The sequence below is a fragment of the Magnolia sinica genome, chromosome 2, assembly GCF_029962835.1.
Source record: "Magnolia sinica isolate HGM2019 chromosome 2, MsV1, whole genome shotgun sequence".
In the NCBI taxonomy this organism is placed as follows: Eukaryota; Viridiplantae; Streptophyta; class Magnoliopsida; order Magnoliales; family Magnoliaceae; genus Magnolia; species Magnolia sinica.
Window position 1 is genome coordinate 132,706,163 of NC_080574.1, and position 19,923 is coordinate 132,726,085.

At 40.0% G+C, this 19,923-nt stretch overlaps 1 protein-coding gene across 1 annotated transcript; it reads left to right on the top strand.

Annotated features, from left to right (window-relative positions):
* Positions 1 to 939: 939 nt before the first annotated feature.
* Positions 940 to 2,893, top strand: LOC131237698 (UDP-glycosyltransferase 91C1-like). The gene has a single exon (XM_058235604.1). It carries the CDS (start codon positions 984 to 986, stop codon positions 2,376 to 2,378), a length of 1,395 nt encoding a protein of 464 aa, XP_058091587.1. The 5' UTR covers positions 940 to 983; the 3' UTR covers positions 2,379 to 2,893.
* The last annotated feature ends 17,030 nt before the right edge of the window (positions 2,894 to 19,923 follow it).

Here is a 19,923-nt window from a genome sequence, read left to right on the forward strand (position 1 = left end):
ACATACATCGTGGTGGGGCCAAAGAACGTGGTGACATCACTTCAGTAGCGAGACTCGCTACTGTCCGGTTAAGTAACTAATCCTCGTCCACGTAAGACGTCCCTACCATTAAAGTGCATCCCCACCGTGAAAATGATAATAGGTCCCACTGTGAAAATCACACTTCTCGAAATTCAGCGGATCCTCTCATTAGATGGGCCGCACCTGTACATCAAGCCAAAGTAGCGGTTGTCCATTGATTCCAACGGTGTGCATCTCCGGAGCTGACCAGCACTATTTTCGAGGAATCTATTGGATGCATGCTGACGCTGTTTCCAGTGGTGGGTAGGATTACACCACGTTCCTGGGGTAGCGGATTAGTTGCGGCCCCGACCTCACCAAAGATGGTGTGGCCCACACCGTGGGACCAACCTTGAGCCATTTTTATAAATCAACACCGTTCATATGATTTTAAAGATCATATTAGTACATGAACCCAAAAAATGAACGTACAAATCTCAGATGGTTAGTACCATAGGAAAGAGTAGTGATTGACCGTTAAAAACTTCCTGTGGGCCACAAAAGTTTTCGATCAAGATTATATTTAATTTTTCCATTCATCCAAGTATTTTTTTATCTTATAAACATGTTGGATGGAAAAAAACATTGCATAAACGTTACGGGGGGCCCTAGAAAGTTTTTAATTGTAGATCGTTCAATCACCACTGTTTCCCAAAGTATGGTCAACCTGAGATTTGGATCTTCTTCATTTCCTATCTCATGAACTAAAATTATCTTTAAAAACGTATGGACGGCGTGGATATAGAATACATAATAAAGTTAGGCCCCACGGTAAGAGCCGCACCTCGGCCGAACCAGGAAGGCAAAGTATTAGTCAACAGCACTTGTCTCCAGGTTCCTTGAAGCTATAAATCCCATCTATCAGTTGCAAAGCTCGAAGAACTAAATCCATCTCTCCCTTGCATTTGACTCCACACTCTGCAATGGAAGAACAAAAGAAGCTTCGCATTGCTATGGTGCCGTGGATAGGTTTTGGCCACATGATCCCTTATCTAGAGCTGGCCAAGTGCTTAGCTCAACTGGGCCACCATGTCTCCTTCCTCGCCCCCACCAGGAACATTGAGAGGCTGCCAAGTGTTCCTCATGATCTGCGTTCCCAGCTAAATCTAGTAAAGCTTACCCCACCTCACGTCGAAGGCCTACCTGAGGGTGCTCAATCCACCGTCGATGTCCCGATCGATTACCTTGCCCAGTTATATGAGATGTTGGATGGACTCGAAGACCCTGTATCAGAGTTCCTCGATGCCAATCCATCAACAGATTGGCTTATCTACGACACGTTCATTTGGTGGGCCCCACGCGTCGCAGCTAAGCATGGAATACCCACCGTCTTCTTTGGACCGTTCAGTGCTATGTCTCTCTCCATCATGGGGCACCCAAAGGTGCTGATGGACCCTCAGCCAACAACGCCCGAGGAATTAACAGTGCCACCCCCGTGGGTCCCATTCCCTACCACCGTAGCTTTCCGATACTTTGAAGCCGTAAGAATCGCGAGGGACAGAACTAGGCGTGCAACCGCTTCGACTGAGGGCGCTAAAAACAGGATAGGGGTCTTCGAAGGAACCCACGTCGCCATACGTAGCTGCCGTGAATTCGAACCTGAATGGATCCGACTCCTTGGCGAGCTTTACGGGAAACCTGTTTTCCCGATTGGCTTGCTTTCACCATCCGTACCTAAAATCGACGATAAGGGAAATGACACGTGGGTGGATCAGGAGTGGCTTGATTCACAAAAGGAAGGGTCCACGATTTATGTTGCATTTGGGAGCGAGATGCGATTCAGCAGAGAACAAGCTCATGAGTTAGCAATCGGGTTAGAACTATCCGAGTTGCCTTTCTTTTGGGCATATAGGGGGGACCCGTCTCTACTCCCACCCGGGTTCGAAGATCGAACCAAGGGTCGTGGGATCGTACGCTTGGGGTGGGCCCCACAAACTAGGTTACTTGCACACAAGTCAGTCGGGTGTTTCTTTACGCACGGTGGATGGGGTTCGTCAGTTGAGGGTCTCGCTTTCGGCAAGCCGTTCGTTTTGTTACCTTTCCAAGGTGATCAAGGGCTGAATACATGTGTGATGAAAGAAAGGAACGTTGGAGTCGAGGTGGCAAGGAACGATAGGGACGGATCTTTCAAGCGGGAGGCAATCGCTGAGTCTTTGAAGCAGGTGATGGGGGATGATGGTGAGCCCATCAGATCCAACGCTAAGGAGTTGATGAAGATCTTTGCTGACAAGGAACGGCATAACGAGTACATCAAGGACTTCGCAGATTTCCTCGTCGAGAATAGACGCCATGACGGCGTCCCAGCTCCCTCGGCCTAATCATGTCAAGCGAAATGTTTGTGAATAAGGCCTACTAACTACACCATCAGACAGCGTTGGATAATCGACGGTCAGATGGTGCTGGATGATGGGTGTAGAATGCCAACTGCATTAGTGTGAAACTGAGCATTGAGACTGAGAGGGCTTCTAGGTTCTCTAAACGTAGTTATGTTAACTAGAATTTTTATTTTTTTTAATTTTATTAGTATATTAGCTGCATGAATTAAATAAGACCCACCAAATCCAAATCAGACGGTGCGGGATGATGGGGGCCGCATGTTCGAGTGTGCCAGTCTGTATGTCTGGAAAGGAAACACCTAATCCACGGTTGGATGGTGTCGGTAGTTTGGGGGTAGAATTAGTAATGTTGGGTGTTGATTGGATTAGTATGTCATGTATCGTATATCACTAATTAGTAGTTCGGTTGTGTGTAATCTACTCTTGTTAGTTAGATTGGACAAAAAGTAGAGAGGCAATGGCCTTTCGAGAGCAGGATTTTCAAATCTTATTCTGGACGCATGTACTAATTAACATTGCAGGTTTGGGTGAGATATGGAACGTTGATCAGCTGAGCCAGCTTACCCTATCTATCTATGACCCAAAAAGTTAGTTAGTATGGTTCTGAGGGACGCGGATTTCCTGCGAAAGCCTTTCGCAGAAAGTTCCTGCGCTGGGAACCTAGGTGAGGCCCACTGTGATTTTTGTGAGAAATCCTCCCCGTCCATCCGTTTTTTGAGTGCGTTTTACGATACGAGGCCAAAAATGAGCCGTATCCAATACTCAAGTGGGCCGAAAACGAGGTAATTGAATGTCCACAGTTGAAATATTCGTGGGCCAATAGAAGTTTTGAATCATGCTAATATTTGTTTTTTCAGTTCATCCCAGTAGGAATGACGTTATTAACGGTATGGATGGCATGTAAACATTACCGTCAAACCCAAGGAAGTTTCAACGGTAAGAATTTCCCTAAACACCTTTTCCTTTAGTACGGCCCACTTGAATATTGGATCCTTCTCAGTTTTGGTCTTCTCTCATAAAATGAGCTAACAAAACATACGGAGGGAGCAGATTTCTCACAAACATCACAGTGGGCCCCACCGGGTTCCAGCGTAGGAACTTCCTGCGAAAGGCTTTCGCAGGAAGTTCCTGCGCTGGGAACCCAGGTGAGGCTCACTGTGATGTTTGTGAGAAATCCTCCCCGTCCATCCATTTTTTGAGTGCGTTTTACGATACGAGGCCAAAAATGAGCCGTATCCAATACTCAAATAGGCCGAAAACGAGGTAATTGAATGTCCACAGTTGAAATATTCGTAGGCCAATAGAAGTTTTGAATCATGCTAATATTTGTTTTTTCAGTTCATCCCAGTAGGAATGACGTTATTAACGGTATGGATGGCATGTAAACATCACCGTCGAACCCAGGGAAGTTTCAGCGGTAGGAATTTCCCTAAACACCTTTTCCTTTAGTACGGCCCACTTGAATATTGGATCCTTCTCAATTTTGGTCTTCTCTCATAAAATGAGCTCACAAAACATATGGAGGGAGCGGATTTCTCACAAACATCACAATGGGCCCCACCTGGGTTCTCAGCGCAGGAACTTCCTGCGAAAGCCTTTCGCAGGAAGTTCCTGCGCTGAGAACCCAGGTGAGGCCCACTGTGATGTTTGTGAGAAATCCTCCCCGTCCATCCGTTTTTTGAGTGCGTTTTACGATACGAGGCCAAAAATGAGCCGTATCCAATACTCAAGTGGGCCGAAAACGAGGTAATTGAATGTCCACAGTTGAAATATTCGTGGGCCAATAGAAGTTTTGAATCATGCTAATATTTATTTTTTCAGTTCATCCCAGTAGGAATGACGTTATTAACGGTATGGATGGCATGTAAACATCAATGTCGAACCCAGGGAAGTTTCAGCGGTAGGAATTTCCCTAAACACCTTTTCCTTTAGTACGGCCCACTTGAATATTGGATCTTTCTCAATTTTGGTCTTCTCTCATAAAATGAGCTCACAAAACATATGGAGGGAGCGGATTTCTCACAAACATCACAGTGGGCCCCACCTGGGTTCCCAGCGCAGGAACTTCCTGCGAAAGGCTTTCGCAGGAAATCCGCGTCCTATTTCCCTATTGAATACGGAAGCGGATTGGCTGGTGTACCGCACACCACCGATGTAGCTGTGTGGTACGTGTTGTGCGAAGACGAGCGTTGCAGCTCCTCGAGCTCCGAGTTGTATGAACGGTTCAAACGAAATCAAAGTTACATGGGCCCAAAAATGATGTATTTATTATATCTACACCATTCATCAATTTTATAAGATCATTTTAGATCATGATACCAAAAATGATTCATATCCAAGCTTAAGTGGACCACACCAGAAATAGTAGTGGGACAATGATTCTCACCGTTAAAACATTTACAGGGCCCACCATAGTGTTTATTTTCCATCAAATCTGTTCACAGGGTCACATAGACCTGGATGAAGAAGAAAAACAAATATAATATCGATTCAAAGCTTCTGTGACCCCCAAAAGGGTTCAACGGTAGACGTTCACTCCCCCGCTTTTTGCAGTGTGGTCCACTTGATATTTGGATCTATCTTATTTTTCGGTTCAAAACTTAGGACAAGATCTCCAAATGAAAGTATGGTTGGGATATAACACATACCTCGGATTGGGACCCACAGAACTTGGTGACATCACCAAACCGCCATATGGCACACCAGCCAATCAGCTTCCATTGAATACACCCAATTTTCTCTCTACACAATACAGCAATAGAACTTTTTAAGTAGTGAAATTTCTATGGCTCCACCATGATGTATATGTTAGATCCACAGCCTATCAATTTTCCAGATCAGTTTGGAGCGAAAGCCTATAACCCAATCTAGATTCAAAGATCAAGGGACAACATCACATGTAATAGTTGAAATTGAACGCCTATCATTGAAAACTTCATAAGGGTATATAAAAGGCTAAGATTAAGCCTATATTTTTGCTTTCCATTCACTTACCACCTTCTAAACAAGTTAGATGGAAAAATAAACTTTATTTTAAATATGGTATGTGTCCAATTCCCACTATTACATATGGTGGGGGCCGTTTTGGCTTTGAATACCCCTCATTTTCGGTCACATGCTCTAAGATTATCTGAAAAAAAATGTATGGACGGTCTGGAACAGAGACATACATCATAGTGGGGACAGGTAAGTTCTACACGTCAACACGGTTTTTTTTCTTTTTAACTCGGGAATGTGCTGCAACACACAGCAAGCAACGGAAGTTTTGATACGGTGGAATTTCAATGGACCCACCGTGATGTATATGTTGGATTAATACTGTCCATTCATTTTTTCAGATCATTTATACTAGGGCACCAGCCCAAAAACGAGGCAGATCCAAAGCTCAGTTAGACCATACCACAGCAAGCAGTTGGGATTGAATGCATACCACATACCGTGAAATCTTCCTAGGCCCACTGTGATGTTTATTTGCTGTCCAACATGTTTAAAAGTTTTCACACACCTGGATGGATGAAAGAAAACACAAATTTCACCTTGATCCGTGACTTCAATGGCCTCAACATGTTTACAATGGAAGACATCAATTTCCTGCTGTTTCATGTAGTGTAGTCCAGATAAGCTTTGGATCTTCCTTAATTTTTTTTTAGCTCATACCCTAAAAATAATCTGACAAAATAGATGGACAGTGTAGATCTAACATAGAAAAGGCCCACGAAAGTTTCTCATGTCAATACCACAATACTTTTAGTGGAACTCTATCACTATGCAATGCAAACGGTTCATCAACCCAACCAGTTTATCTAGTGCAACCCCATCATTTTCGTTCGTCCATCTTGTCACCTTGTTTAGTTGTTTAGTGTAATCCTATCACAGTGTGTAGTGCAACCCCATCACTTCATCTTAGTATAACAATGTCACTTTGTCTAACAATTCTGCCAATCTAATGAAACCTTGTCACTTTGCCTATGACAACCTCATATGTTTTCACGAAACATCATTTACTTTGTCTAGCGCAACATTATCACTGTCTAGTAAAACTCCATTACTTTTACTAAAACCCAATCACTTTGATCAAATGGAACTTTTTCACTTAGATTAGTGTAGCCTCGTTGACATTATCATTGTCTAGTAAAACTCCATTACTTTTACTAAAAACCCAATCACTTTGATCAAATGGAACTTTGTCACTTAGATTAGAGTAGCCTCGTTGCCTTGTCTGGCTATCATACATACATAGTTGAACTCTATCATTTTATCTTGTGTAACCGCTTTGCTCGGTACAACCACGTCACATTGTCTAGTACAATCCGATCACTTTATCTAATGCAACCCTTTCACTTTGCCGGCCACCTCATCATTTGTCTAGTGAAACCCCTTTTATTTTGTAACCTCGCCACTTTGCCTCATACAAGCCCCCTCACTTTATAAAGGAAAACTGTTGGCGTGAGTCATTACATTAGCTGTTGGCGTGAGTCATTACATTAGCTGTAGAAATCCCTTCAATCAAGGGTCAACCATGATTGTAGCCAGAGATACTGTATAGGCAAAGAATAGCTTCCTTCCTAAAATACCTCATTGTATCTATTTATATATCTTGTAATATGTTCTATGGAAAATATACACGAAATTTACCGTCTGACATGGTATCGAAGCATGATCTTGGGTTCCCTGTGTCTTGAACAAGAAGGGATCCAAAACTGCTCGGAATCCATGGCTGACTCCATCAAATTGACACAACCACCCACCATCTTAACTGAATCCATCCTCCACAATCTAACAACAAAAATCACGGAGGTCTTGACAAGAGCCCAGACCTCTTCACCATCGCCCATCACTGATTCCCCGACGGTTCCAGTAAGCATCAAGTTGGATGGTTCCAACTATGCCTTATGGTCCTAGATACTTAAGATGTACATCTCAGGAAAAGATAAACTAGGATATATCAATGGAGACTATCCCCAGCCACCAGAAACAGACCCATATCATTTCGCAAATGGCGCACTGAGAATGCCATGGTGAAAGGGTGGTTGATCAACTCAATGAACTATTCCTTGGTCGTGAACTTCATACGCTTCCCAATGGCTAAACAGGTATGGGACTCTGCTGCCACAACTTACTTCGAAAGAACTGACACCTCGCAGGTATATGATCTACGACGTCCTGTAACTCGAATGAGACAAGCAGGCAGATCTATAGAAAAATTCTATAATGATCTACAGAGTTTGTGGCGCGAGATTATTTTCGTTGCCCAAATCTAATGGCATGTGCAACCGACATACAAAAATACAACTCAATCCTACAGGAGGAGGGAGTTTACATTTTTCTGGATGGGCTAGATGACCGACTAGATAATATTCGGAGCGATGTTCTTCAACTGAAACCTTTCCCTACAGTTGAGCAGGCGTATGCTCACGTTCGAAGGGAGGATGTTCGACAATCTGTGATGGCATCGGGAGAGGAGGCTGCTACTAGTGGTGCTGTTATGGCCACCCCAAGGCGTGAAATCTGGTCAGTCATAAACATTGGTGAAGTCAGGGTCATCCTCAAAACCCAAGGGTCACTCTGATGGGAGTAAGTGTACTCACTGTGGTAATACAAAGCACACTAGGGATACATGCTTTAAACTACATGGTTACCCAGACTGGTGGCATGAATTACAAGCCCGAAAGAAACGAGATACACTTGCAACTGAGGAAGGCACGGGTATAGCAGCGGTGGCCACTACTGAATCTCAATTGTCCCTTGTTCCCTTGGCAGAACCGCTCACTTCAGTCACGAATCAAGGTAACTGTGGTCAAGTTTCTTGTCGCTCTACCTGTCGGAATGATGGCACCTTGATTATCGACTCCGAGGCAACGGATCATATGACCTTTGATTCCAGTGACTTCTCCCATTTAACTCCACCATGAAGGACCAATATTGTCAATGCTAATGGGGTGACATACCCAGTCACAGGGGCTGGAACTGTGCTCCTATCTCCCTCTCTCTCTTTATCTCACACGCTACTTGTCCCATCTCTCTCAAATAAGTTGATGTCTGTGAGCCAAGTTACTGAAGAGCTCAATTGTGTAGTACTGATATACTCTACCTTTTGTCTTCTTCAGGACATTCTCAGCAAGGACATTATTGGGCGTGGTACTAAGTGGGGGGGACTGTATTACTTGGATGACTTTAACCCAGGAATAGCGAACCACACACACCATCAAACCAGTAGCAAGGAACGGCAGATTTGGCTATGGCATCGGCGCTTGGGGCATCCATCATTTGGTTATCTACAACACTTATTCCTAGATTTATTTACAAATTTGCAAAATGTTGACTTTAAATGTGATATATGTATTATGGCTAAAAGCCATAGAGTTTCTTATCCAGTTAGCCTGAATAAAAGTCACATTCCATTTGCCTTAATACACTCTGATGTGTGGGGGCCCTCCCCGATAACTACTTCCTCATTTTTCCATTGGTTTGTGATTTTTGTCGACGATTGCACTCGAATGACATGGCTATACCAGCTAAAAACCAAAGACGAAGTTTTCACAGTTTTTCAAGTGTTTCATGTCATGATTCAGACTCAATTCTCATCCAAGATACAAATCCTTCGTTCTGATAATGGTGGCAAATTTATCAACCACAGATTTCAGGCTTATTTCCAACAACATGGTCTCCTCCATGAGACATCATGCTCTCAGACACTGCAACAAAATGGTGTCACCGAGAGGAAGAATTGACATATTTTAGAAACAGCCCGTGCTTTACTCCTTGGAGCACAGGTGCCGAGTCACCATTGGGGGGATGTTATAGCTACTGCAGTGTATTTAATAAACCGTATGCCTTCGAGAGTTTTACACTTTAAGACTCCCTTACAAATCCTCTCTGCTCATATTCCTCTGCCTACAGTATTGATGCTCCCTCCTAGAATTTTTGGGTGTGTTGCTTTGGTCCCTCTCCACAAGAATCAACGTGCCAAGCTGGATCCATGTGTCGTTCGGTGTTTATTTTTGAGTTATGGTTTACATAAAAAAGGCTTCAAATGTTATGATCCCACCGCCAACCGTATATATATCACCATGGATGTCACTTTCCTTGAGTCTGAGACTTTTTATCCATCACTTGTACCTAATTCTCCTCGTCAGGGGGAGACTCAAGTTGAAGAGATGAATTGGATGATGGCTCCAGGAGGTGAGAATGGAACTAGAAATGAAGAGGTTGAACATGCAGAATTGACAAGTGCAATACTCGAAAGTGAAGAACCAAAAAATAGAGAGGCTGAAAATGAAGAGGCCAAACTTGGAAAACCTGAAAATACAGAATCCCCTCACTCCCCAAGTACCCGAAGACCCTCCTCCTAAGAATATTCCTGAGGTTAGTACTCTTACTGCTCCTACTGCACCTTTACATACTAATGTCATAGATTCTTCTTCTGGTTATGTCTTGCCTCTCAGACATAACCGTGGAAAACCACCGAATAGATATTCTCCAGATGAGGAAGAAAGAAGGTCCAAGTATCCAATCACAAATTACATGTCCACTCAAAATCTGTCCGAGCCTCTTAAGACTTTCACTCAAACACTATCTTCCTGCCATGTTCCCGACAGTGTTAAGAGGCCCTTATCCGACCCAAAGTGGGCACAAACGATACAAGAAGAACTGGAGGCTTTACAGAAAAATAACACCTAGAAGTTGGTCCCATTACCGAAAGGGAAGAAGATAGTGGGATGCAAATGGGTGTTCTCTATAAAATATAAGGTTGATGGATCCATCGACTGATACAAGGCGAGACTCGTGGTGAAGGGTTTTACTCAAACGTATAGCGTAGACAATGTGGAAACTTTCTCACTAGTAGCCAAACTGAACACTGTTAGAGTTTTATTGTCTCTTGCAGCAAATTTAGACTAGCCACTACACCAACTCGACATAAAGAACACCTTTCTTCACAGCGATCTTGACGAGGAAGTGTACATGGACATTCCACCTAGATTTATAGGATCTTCTAAGACCAAGATTGTTTGTAAATTAGAGAGGGCATTGTATGGGCTGAAACAGTCACCTCGGGCGTGGTTTGGTCGATTTAGTTCGGCTATGAGGAAGTATGGCTATGGCCCATTCTCAAATCCGAAAACCTATAACCTAAACCAAAACCAAAACCTATAACCTAAATCCGAACCTTTTCTCAAATCCCAAAACCTATAACCTAAACCTAAACCTTAACCTAAACCTATAACCTATAACTAAAACCTATAACTTAAACTAAAATCAAAACCTATAACCGAAACCCAAACCTATTCTCAAATTCCAAAACCTATAACCTATAACCTAAATCAAAACCAAAACCTAAACCTAAAACTTATAACCTAAATTAAAACCAAAACCAAAACCTAAAACCTATTACCTAAATCAAAACATATAACCTAAAGCAAAACCAAAACCTATATCCTAAACCCGAACCCATTCTCAAATCCTAAAACCTAAACCTAAACCTAAAGCTAAACCTAAACCTAAAACGTATAACCTAAACCAAAGCCAAAACCTGTAGCCTAAACCCGAACTCATTCTCAAATCCAAAAACCTATAACCTAAACCTAAACCTTAACCTAAACCGTTAACCTATAACCAAAATCAAAACCTATAACAAAAACCAAACCAAAACCTATAACCTAAACCCGAACCCATTATCAAATCCCAAAACCTATAACCTAAACCAAAACCAAAACCTATAACCTAAACCCGAACCCATTCTCAAATACCAAAACCCAAACCTAAACCTATAACCTAAACTCAAATCCCTAAACCTAAACCTAAACCTAATCCTATAACCTAAACTCAAATCCCTAAACCTTAACTTATAATCTAACCTAAACCTATACTTATAACCTAAAACTATTCTCAAATCCCAAAACCTATAACGTAAACCTAACCTTTCCCTAAACCTATAACCTAAACTCAATTCCCTAAACCTAAACCTAGACCTAAACCTAAACCTATAGCCTAAACTCAAATCCCTAAACATTAACCTATAACCTAACCTAAACATATACTTATAACCTAAAACTATTCCCAAATTGCAAAACTTATAACCTAAACCTAACCTTTCCCTAAACCTATAACTTAAACTCAATTTCCTAAAGCTAAACCTACACCTAATCCTAATCTCAACTCCCTAACCTAAACCTAAACTTAAACTTGAAAACCTAAACTTAAACACAATCCCGAACTTGAACCCGATTTCCTAAACCTAAACCATAACCCATTCTCAAATCCAAAAACCTATAACCTAAACCAAAACCAAAACCAAAACTTATAACCTAAACCCGAACCCATTCTCAAATCCTAAAACCTATAACCTAAACCAAAACCAAAACCTATAACCTAAACCCGAATCCATTCTCAAATCCTAAAACCTATAACCTAAACCTAAACCTTAACCTAAACCTATAACATATAACTAAAACCTATAACCTAAACCAAAACCAAAACCTATAAACTAAACTAGAACCCATTCTCAAATCCCAAAACCTATAACCTAAATCTAAACCTAAACCTAAACCTTAACCTAAACCTATAACCTATAACCTAAATCAAAACCAAAACCTAAACCTATAACCTATAACCTAAATCAAAACATATAACCTAAACCAAAACCAAAACCTATATCCTAAACCCGAACCCATTCTCAAATTCTATAACCTAAACCTAAACCTAAACCTAAACCTATAACCTATAACCTAAACCAAAACATATAACCTAAACCAAAGCCAAAACCTATAGCATAAACCCGAACCCATTCTCAAATCCAAAAACCTATAACCTAAACCTAAACCTTAACCTAAACCGTTAACCTATAACCTAAATCAAAACCTATAACCTAAACCAAAACCAAAACCTATAGCCTAAACCCAAACCTATTATCAAATCCCAAAACCTATAACCTAAACCAAAACTAAAACCTATAACCTAAACCCGAACCCATTCTCAAATCCCAAAATCCAAACCTAAACCTAAACCTAAACCTAAAACCTAAACCTAAACCTATAACTTAAACTCAAATCCCTAAACCTAAACCTAAACCTAATCCTATAACCCAAACTCAAATCCCTAAACCTTAACTTATAACCTAACCTAAACCTATACTTATAACCTAAAACTATTCTCAAATCCTAAAACCTATAACCTAAACCTAACATTTCCCTAAACCTATAACCTAAACTCAATTCCCTAAACCTAAACCTAGACCTAAACCTAAACGTATAGCCTAAACTCAAATCTCTAAACCTTAACCTATAACATAACCTAAACCTATACTTATAACCTAAAACTATTCCCAAATCTCAAAACCTATAACCTAAACTTAACTTTTCCCTAAACCTATAACCTAAACTCAATTCCCTAAAGCTAAACCTACATCTAATCCTAATCTCAACTCCCTAACCTAAACCTAAACCTAAACTTGAAAACTCAAACGTAAACCCAATCCCGAACCTGAACCCGATTTCCTAAACCTAAACCATAACCCATTCTCAAATCTAAAAACCTACAACCTAAACTTAAACTAAAACAAAAACTTATAACCTAAACCCAAACTCATTCTCATATCCCAAAACCTATAACCTAAACCAAAACCAAAACCTATAACCTAAACCCGAACCCATTCTCAAATCTCAAAACCTATAACCTAAACCTACACCTATAACCTATAACCTAAACCAAAACCTATAACCTAAACCAAAACCAAAACCTATAACCTAAGCCCGAACCCATTCTCAAATCCCAAAACCTATAACCTAAACCTAAACCTATAACTTATAACCTAAACCAAAACCTATAACCTAAACCAAAACCAAAACCTATAACCTAAACTTGAACTCATTCTCAAATCCCAAAACCTATAACCTAAACCTAAACCTTAACATAAACTTATAACCTATAACCTAAATCAAAACCTATAACCTAAACCAAAACCAAAACCAAAACCTATAACCTAAACCCGAACCCATTCTCAAATTCAAAAACCTATAACCTAAACCAAAACCTATAACCTAAACCAAAACCAAAACCTATAACCTAAACCTAAACCGTAACCTAATCCTATAACCTAAACTCAAATCCCTAAACCTTAACCTATAACCTAACCTAAACCTATACTTATAACTTAAAACTATTCCCAAATCCCAAAACCTATAACTTAAACCTAACCTCTCCCTAAACCTATAACCTAAACTCAATTCTCTAAACCTAAACCTATACCTAATCCTAATCTCAACTCCCTAACCTAAACCTAAACCTAAACTTGAAAACCCAAACTTAAACCCAATCCCGAACCTGAACCCGATTTCCTAAACCTAAACCATAACCCATTCTCAATTCCTTAAAGCTAAAATCTATAACCTAAACCTAAACCTAAACCTAAACTTAACCTAAACTTATAACCTTTTCCTAAACCTTTAACTTAAACCTAAACTTAAAACCTAAATGTATTCTCAAATCCTTAAACCCAAACCTATACCTAATCTTAATCTTAACTCCTTAACCTAAACCTAAACTTGAAAATCCAAACCTAAACCCGATCCCGAACCCGAACCTAATTTCTTAAGCCTAAACCTTAACCTATAATCAAGTTCCCAAAAGCTATAACCTATAACCTAAACTTAAACCTATAACTTAAACCTAAACATTAACCTAAACCTAAACCAAAACCTATAACCTAAACCTTAACCTATAACCTAAACTTAATTATAACCTATAGCCTAACCTTAACCTAAACCTAAACCAAAACCTATAATCATATGGTGAGACCATTTCTTTTATGTCAATTTCATTCCTCTTTGAGTTTTTTTTAATTCATTAAGAAAAAAAAAAGTGGTTATACGTGATGCACTTCTTTCACTGTCTTTCTTTTTCCCAATGGGCATTATAATTTATGAATGACATCACTATTTGTAGGATGATGAAATATACGAAACTGTTGAAATTTCAGGGTGAAGTCGAGCACATTTCTCTAATGAAGCCAAAGATTTGTATTTTCAGCATTATTGTAATTGTAACTGTAATTGATTGAATGAATTAGATTGTAATTGATTGTAATTGTAATTGATTGAATGAAGGATTGTAATTGTAATTGATTGAATGAAGGATTGTAATTGATTGAATGAATGATGTAATTGATTGAATGAATGATTGTACAGGTGGTAATTGAATGAACAAATGATTTAATTTTTTAATGTACAAAATAGCTACAGATATTGACCGTAGCCACTAATCAGATAGGTGTAGCCTTTTCAATTTTGGTATATTGCTACGGACTTTTAGCTACAAATAATATCCGTAGCTGTTTGAAGTTTTCACTACAGATATAATTGCTATGGATTATATCTGTAGCTGTTGTAACCTATATTTAGGGATTAAATCCGTAGCCATAGGTTCCAGACCTATTGTTACGGCACCTACGACGACGGTCGTGCAACGGACTAACTACGGACTAAAACCGTAACCATAGGTATGGCTACGGATTTTATCCGTAGCCTTTGCCCCTTTTTTTGGTAGTGTTATTACCAAAGTAACTCTGACCATACTCTCTTCCTGAAATATCGATAAGGCAAGGTGATAGTCTTAATCGTCTATGTGGATGACATGATAATTACAGGGGATGATGTAGAGGAGATCTCTAGACTACAAGGGCAATTGTCTACTGAATTTGAAATGAAGAACCTGGGAAGGCTTAAGTATTTTCTGGGAATAGAGGTGGTGAGGTCACGAAAAGGCATATTTCTCTCCCAACAGAAATACATACTAGATTTATTGTCAAAAGTGAGATTACTAGAGTGCAAGCCAGTGGATACTCCAATTGTGCAGAATCATAGGCTTGGGGAATACATCGACCAGGTGCCAGCTGATAAAGGAAAGTATTAACGACTCGTGGGAAAGCTCATCTACCTATCCCACACTCGCCCAGATATTGCTTATGCCGTAAGTGTGGTAAGTCAATTTATGCATTGTCCTAGTGAAGACCATATAGGTGCAGTAATTCGAATCCTTCGCTATCTGAAGTCATCACCAGGAAAAGGGCTAATGTTCTCTAAGAATGACCATCTGAATATTGAAGGGTACACAGATGCGGACAGGGCAGGGAATATCTTGGATAGAAAGTCCACTTCGGGCTACTTTACATTCATGGGAGGCAACTTAGTTACATGGAGGAGCAAAAAGCAGAAGGTAGTGGCTTTGTCTAGCGCTGAAGCTGAGTTCCGAGGGATGGCTAAAGGATTATGTGAGCTCCTCTGGCTTAGAAGATTGCTAACAGAGGTCAGCTTTGCTCCTGGCTCTGCAATGAATTTGTTCTGTGATAACAAGGCTGCCATTGACATATCTCATAACCCAGTCCAACACGATCGCACCAAGCATGTGGAGGTGGATCGACATGTCATCAAACAGAACCTAGAGGAAAAGATCATTCAGTTTCCTTTCGTTAAGTCTGAAGATCAGTCGGCGGACATACTTACAAAGGCAGTTTCCAGTAGAAACTTCTATGACTCACTTGACAAGTTGGGCATTAGAGATATCTACACACCAACTTGAGGGGGAGTGTTGGCATGAGTCATTACATTACCTGTAGAAATCCCTTCAATCAAGGGTCAACCATGATTGTAGCCAGAGATATTGTATAGGCAAAGAATAGCTTAATTCCTTCCTAAAATACCTCATTGTATCTATCTATATATCTTGTAATATGTTCTCTGGAAAATACACATGAAATTTACAATCTGACAAAAACTCCCTCACTTTATCTAATATGACCATGTCACTTCGTCTAATACAACCCCGTCACTTTAACCAACAACCTTATCGTTGTCTAATGGAATCCTATCACTTTGTCTATTACAACTATGTTAATTTGTCCAGTAAAATTCTGTCACTTTGTCTTATATAACCCTATCACTTTATATGCTACAATTTTGACACTTTGCTTGACAACCACGTTACTTTGTCTAGTGTTACCCCATTACTTTATTCATTAAATTTGTTACTGTCTTAGAAAACCCATCACTTTATCTATTAGAAACTCATCACTTTGTCTCGTGTAACTTTGTTGATTTGTCTAGTGTAATCCCATCAATTTGTCACGAGGAATCCCGTCAGTTTATCTAGTGTAACTTCGCCACTTTATTTAACAATCCCATGACTTTGTTCCGTGGAAGTGAGTCACTATGTCTTATTTAACTCCATTTTGTTTAGTGCAACCTCGCCTTGGTATGTTAATCCTAATCTTCTTTTTTAAATGAAAGGCGTACAAGTGTAGGATTACATTAGATAAAGTGATTGAGTTGTCAAGTAGTGTAATGGAGTACTTAACAATGATATTTTTTAAAAAAGTCTTATAGCATATATATGATTTATATAAACTAAGATTTACAGCCGCCCATTTCTCAGTTGTTAATTAATTAGAATAGATATGACTGGGACCATGCATGCATGCCCTGGTCTTTTTGAACCATTTATTAAAAAATGAGAAGTCGTCTTGTGGATTCTATTTTATTTTTTTGAAGGAGATGCTGTGGCGTTTATTTGTTAATTCATTTGAGAGGAACGAAGAAGGTCGGAGTAGAGAGGGGGAAGATTACTTAGGAAGTCCGACTTTATGTGGGCCTCACCAAGATTTATGTGTTGGATCCACACCGCCCATCCATTTTTCAGATCAGTTTAGAGCGTAAGCCAAAAAATGAGGAAGATAAAAAGTTCAAGTGGACCACACCACACGAAAAAAAATTAAATTGGATGTCTACCGTTGAAAATATTTGGGGCCACATAAGGATTAGATCAAGCTGATATTTGACTTTTCTTGATCCAGATCTGTATGACCTTATAAACAGGTTAGATAGCAAATAAACGTGATGGTGGGTCCTAGTAAGGTTTATACAGTAATTCAATCCCACTCTTTCTTGTTGTGTGGTCCAATTGATCTTTGGATCTACCTTGTTTTTTGGAATATACGGTAAACCAATCTTTAAAAATGGATGGACTGTATGGATCCAACACATAGATCATGACGAGGGCAACAGAAGATCCACACGTTCAAACATTCCATTCTACCAGGCCGTATGCGAGAGAACATAAAACCAGAGGACAGTCTTGACGTCTGGTACTTCCCTGGCCCAACACGATCTAACCATCCATTAATATTTTTCGGATCATCTCAGTTCATGAGTTAAAAAGGAGGCTGATCTAAAGCTGAGGTGGATCCCACCACATGAAACAGTGAGATTTGGACGGCTTTTTTTTTTTTTTTTGAGTTAGCTTGTTAGTACACCCACTGTCAGTTCACACATCAATGTTAGCCACCCCAACTAGGGAATTGATGCCAAGACCCTTGAAGCGAGTTTGGATAAAGCGATGGGGTTGTATTAGACATGGTCATGTTAGATAAAGTGAGGGAGTTTTCCTTTATAAAGTGAGGGGGGTTTGTACGAGGCAAAGCGGCGAGGTTACAAAATAAAACCAGGCTACTTTTTTTTTTTTTTTTTTTTTTAAAAATGATCAATTACCTTTTTTTTTCTCATTGAAATCTGAACAAAATGGCTATACAGCTTACACGCAGCAGGGCCTTCGGGCGGCCCCAGCTACAAAAATAAGCCAGGGGGCCTATCATATAGGGACGCATGACGGGCCCATATACACAATAGAAAAAACGCAAAAAAAATTGACAAAAACCATCTAGTAAGATTGCGGAAGCTAAACGGTCCTGACTGTACCTAGCCCAACCCTGTCTAGGAAGATCAGGCCTCTCACGTGCCTTGGAAGTGAGGCCATGTGAACATGGAGAGAATTGGCTTGACTGTCACACCCTTTCCGTGCCATACCATCTGCCGGGCCGTTTCCTTCACACAGAATATGAAAAACCAGGCTACTTGAAACAGCAAGAATTGGAAGCTGTTATTGAAAATATCTGGGCCCACCAAAGGCTTAGATCACGCTGATATTTATATTTTCACTTGATCCAGGTCTACGTGACCTTATAAGCAGGTTAGATGGCAAATAAACGTGATGGCCCCCACGAGGAAGGTTTCAACAGTAGTGAATCTCATTGTTTCATATGGTGTGGTCCACTTGATCTTTGGATATGTCACTTTTTTTTAGCTCATGCCCTGTATTGATATAGTAAAATGGATGGTCAGTATGGAGCTAACACAGATCATGGTGTGGGACTTATAAAAATTTCACATGTTGTAGGAATTTGACTCCAAGAAAAAGAGTGAATGCGTATTTCCCTATTTCAAATACAAACCACCAATACATATTGAGTTTCTCATTTTCTTTATGACGAGTAATTGACTTTTTAAATTTCGAAGTTAATAAAAATAAATAAATAACCAAATTCCATGCGAACACAAGTAATTTATTCAGAAATGATTGATTGAAATTTGTACACCCTACCATGTTGTAAACGATTTATCCATGTCGTTCATCCATTTTACAAGAACATTATATATAGGGCATGATCCAAAAAGTGAGGCAGATTTCAAGCTCAAGTGGACCACACCATAGGAAACAATGGTATTTGAATGCCTACCGTTGTTTCATGTGGTGTGGTCCACTTGAGCTTTGGATCTGCTCATTTTTAGGCTTGTACATTAAAATAAGATTGCAGAAGGGCTGGACGGGATGGATAATTCACATACATCAAGGTGGGCCCATAGCTTTTTTTCATTTTTATCCTCGAGGTGAGAGGGGAGCCATGCCTATCAATGTCACGTGGGGACCGCCAGATTGGCTGGTGTACCACGCACCATCGAACCTGGCTGGTGTGTTGACGTCACTGTGGGTCCATCACGAGGCATGTGTTATATCCAAACCGTCTAATGATTTGACGAGTTAGGCTTGAGCCGAAAAATAAAACAATCCAAAGATTATAAATCGACCAAGCTGCAAATAGTAGGAGATTGACCGTATATATTGAAACCCTTTTGGGGTAAAAGAAGTTTCGGATCAATATGATATTTGCTTTCCCTCTTTATCTAGGTCTACATGAACTAGATTGGATGGAGAATAAAAGTTATGGTGGGCCTTGCAAAGGTTTTAACCTTGAGAATCATTCTCCATTATTATTTGAGGTGTGGTCCACTTAAGATTTGGATGACTCATTTTTTAAATCATGTTCTAAAATGATTTCATCAAATAAATGAACTCTATGAATATAATAAATACATCATTGTTGGCACCATGTAACTTTGATTTCCTTTGAACAACTTTGTCTTCCGAGACTACTCCAGTAACTAGGTTGGTGGTGTGTGGTACACCAACTAATACTTTTTGGAAGTGAATTAGTAGTGTGCCACACCCGACTAACCTAACTGATGTGGTTACTTGTAGTATGAAGATGAGCACAAACGCTTCTCCTAAGCTGTACAAACGGTTGAAAGGAGTTCAACGTAACATTGTCTACACTGATATATTTATTATATGCACCCGGTTCATTCATTTCGTGAGATCATTTTATAGTATGATTCTAAAAATGAGTTATATTGAAAGCTCGAGT

Bases quoted from the DNA above. Each gene is read 5' to 3' on its own strand.
- LOC131237698 (XM_058235604.1), top strand. From the start codon at position 984: ATGGAAGAACAAAAGAAGCTTCGCATTGCTATGGTGCCGTGGATAGGT.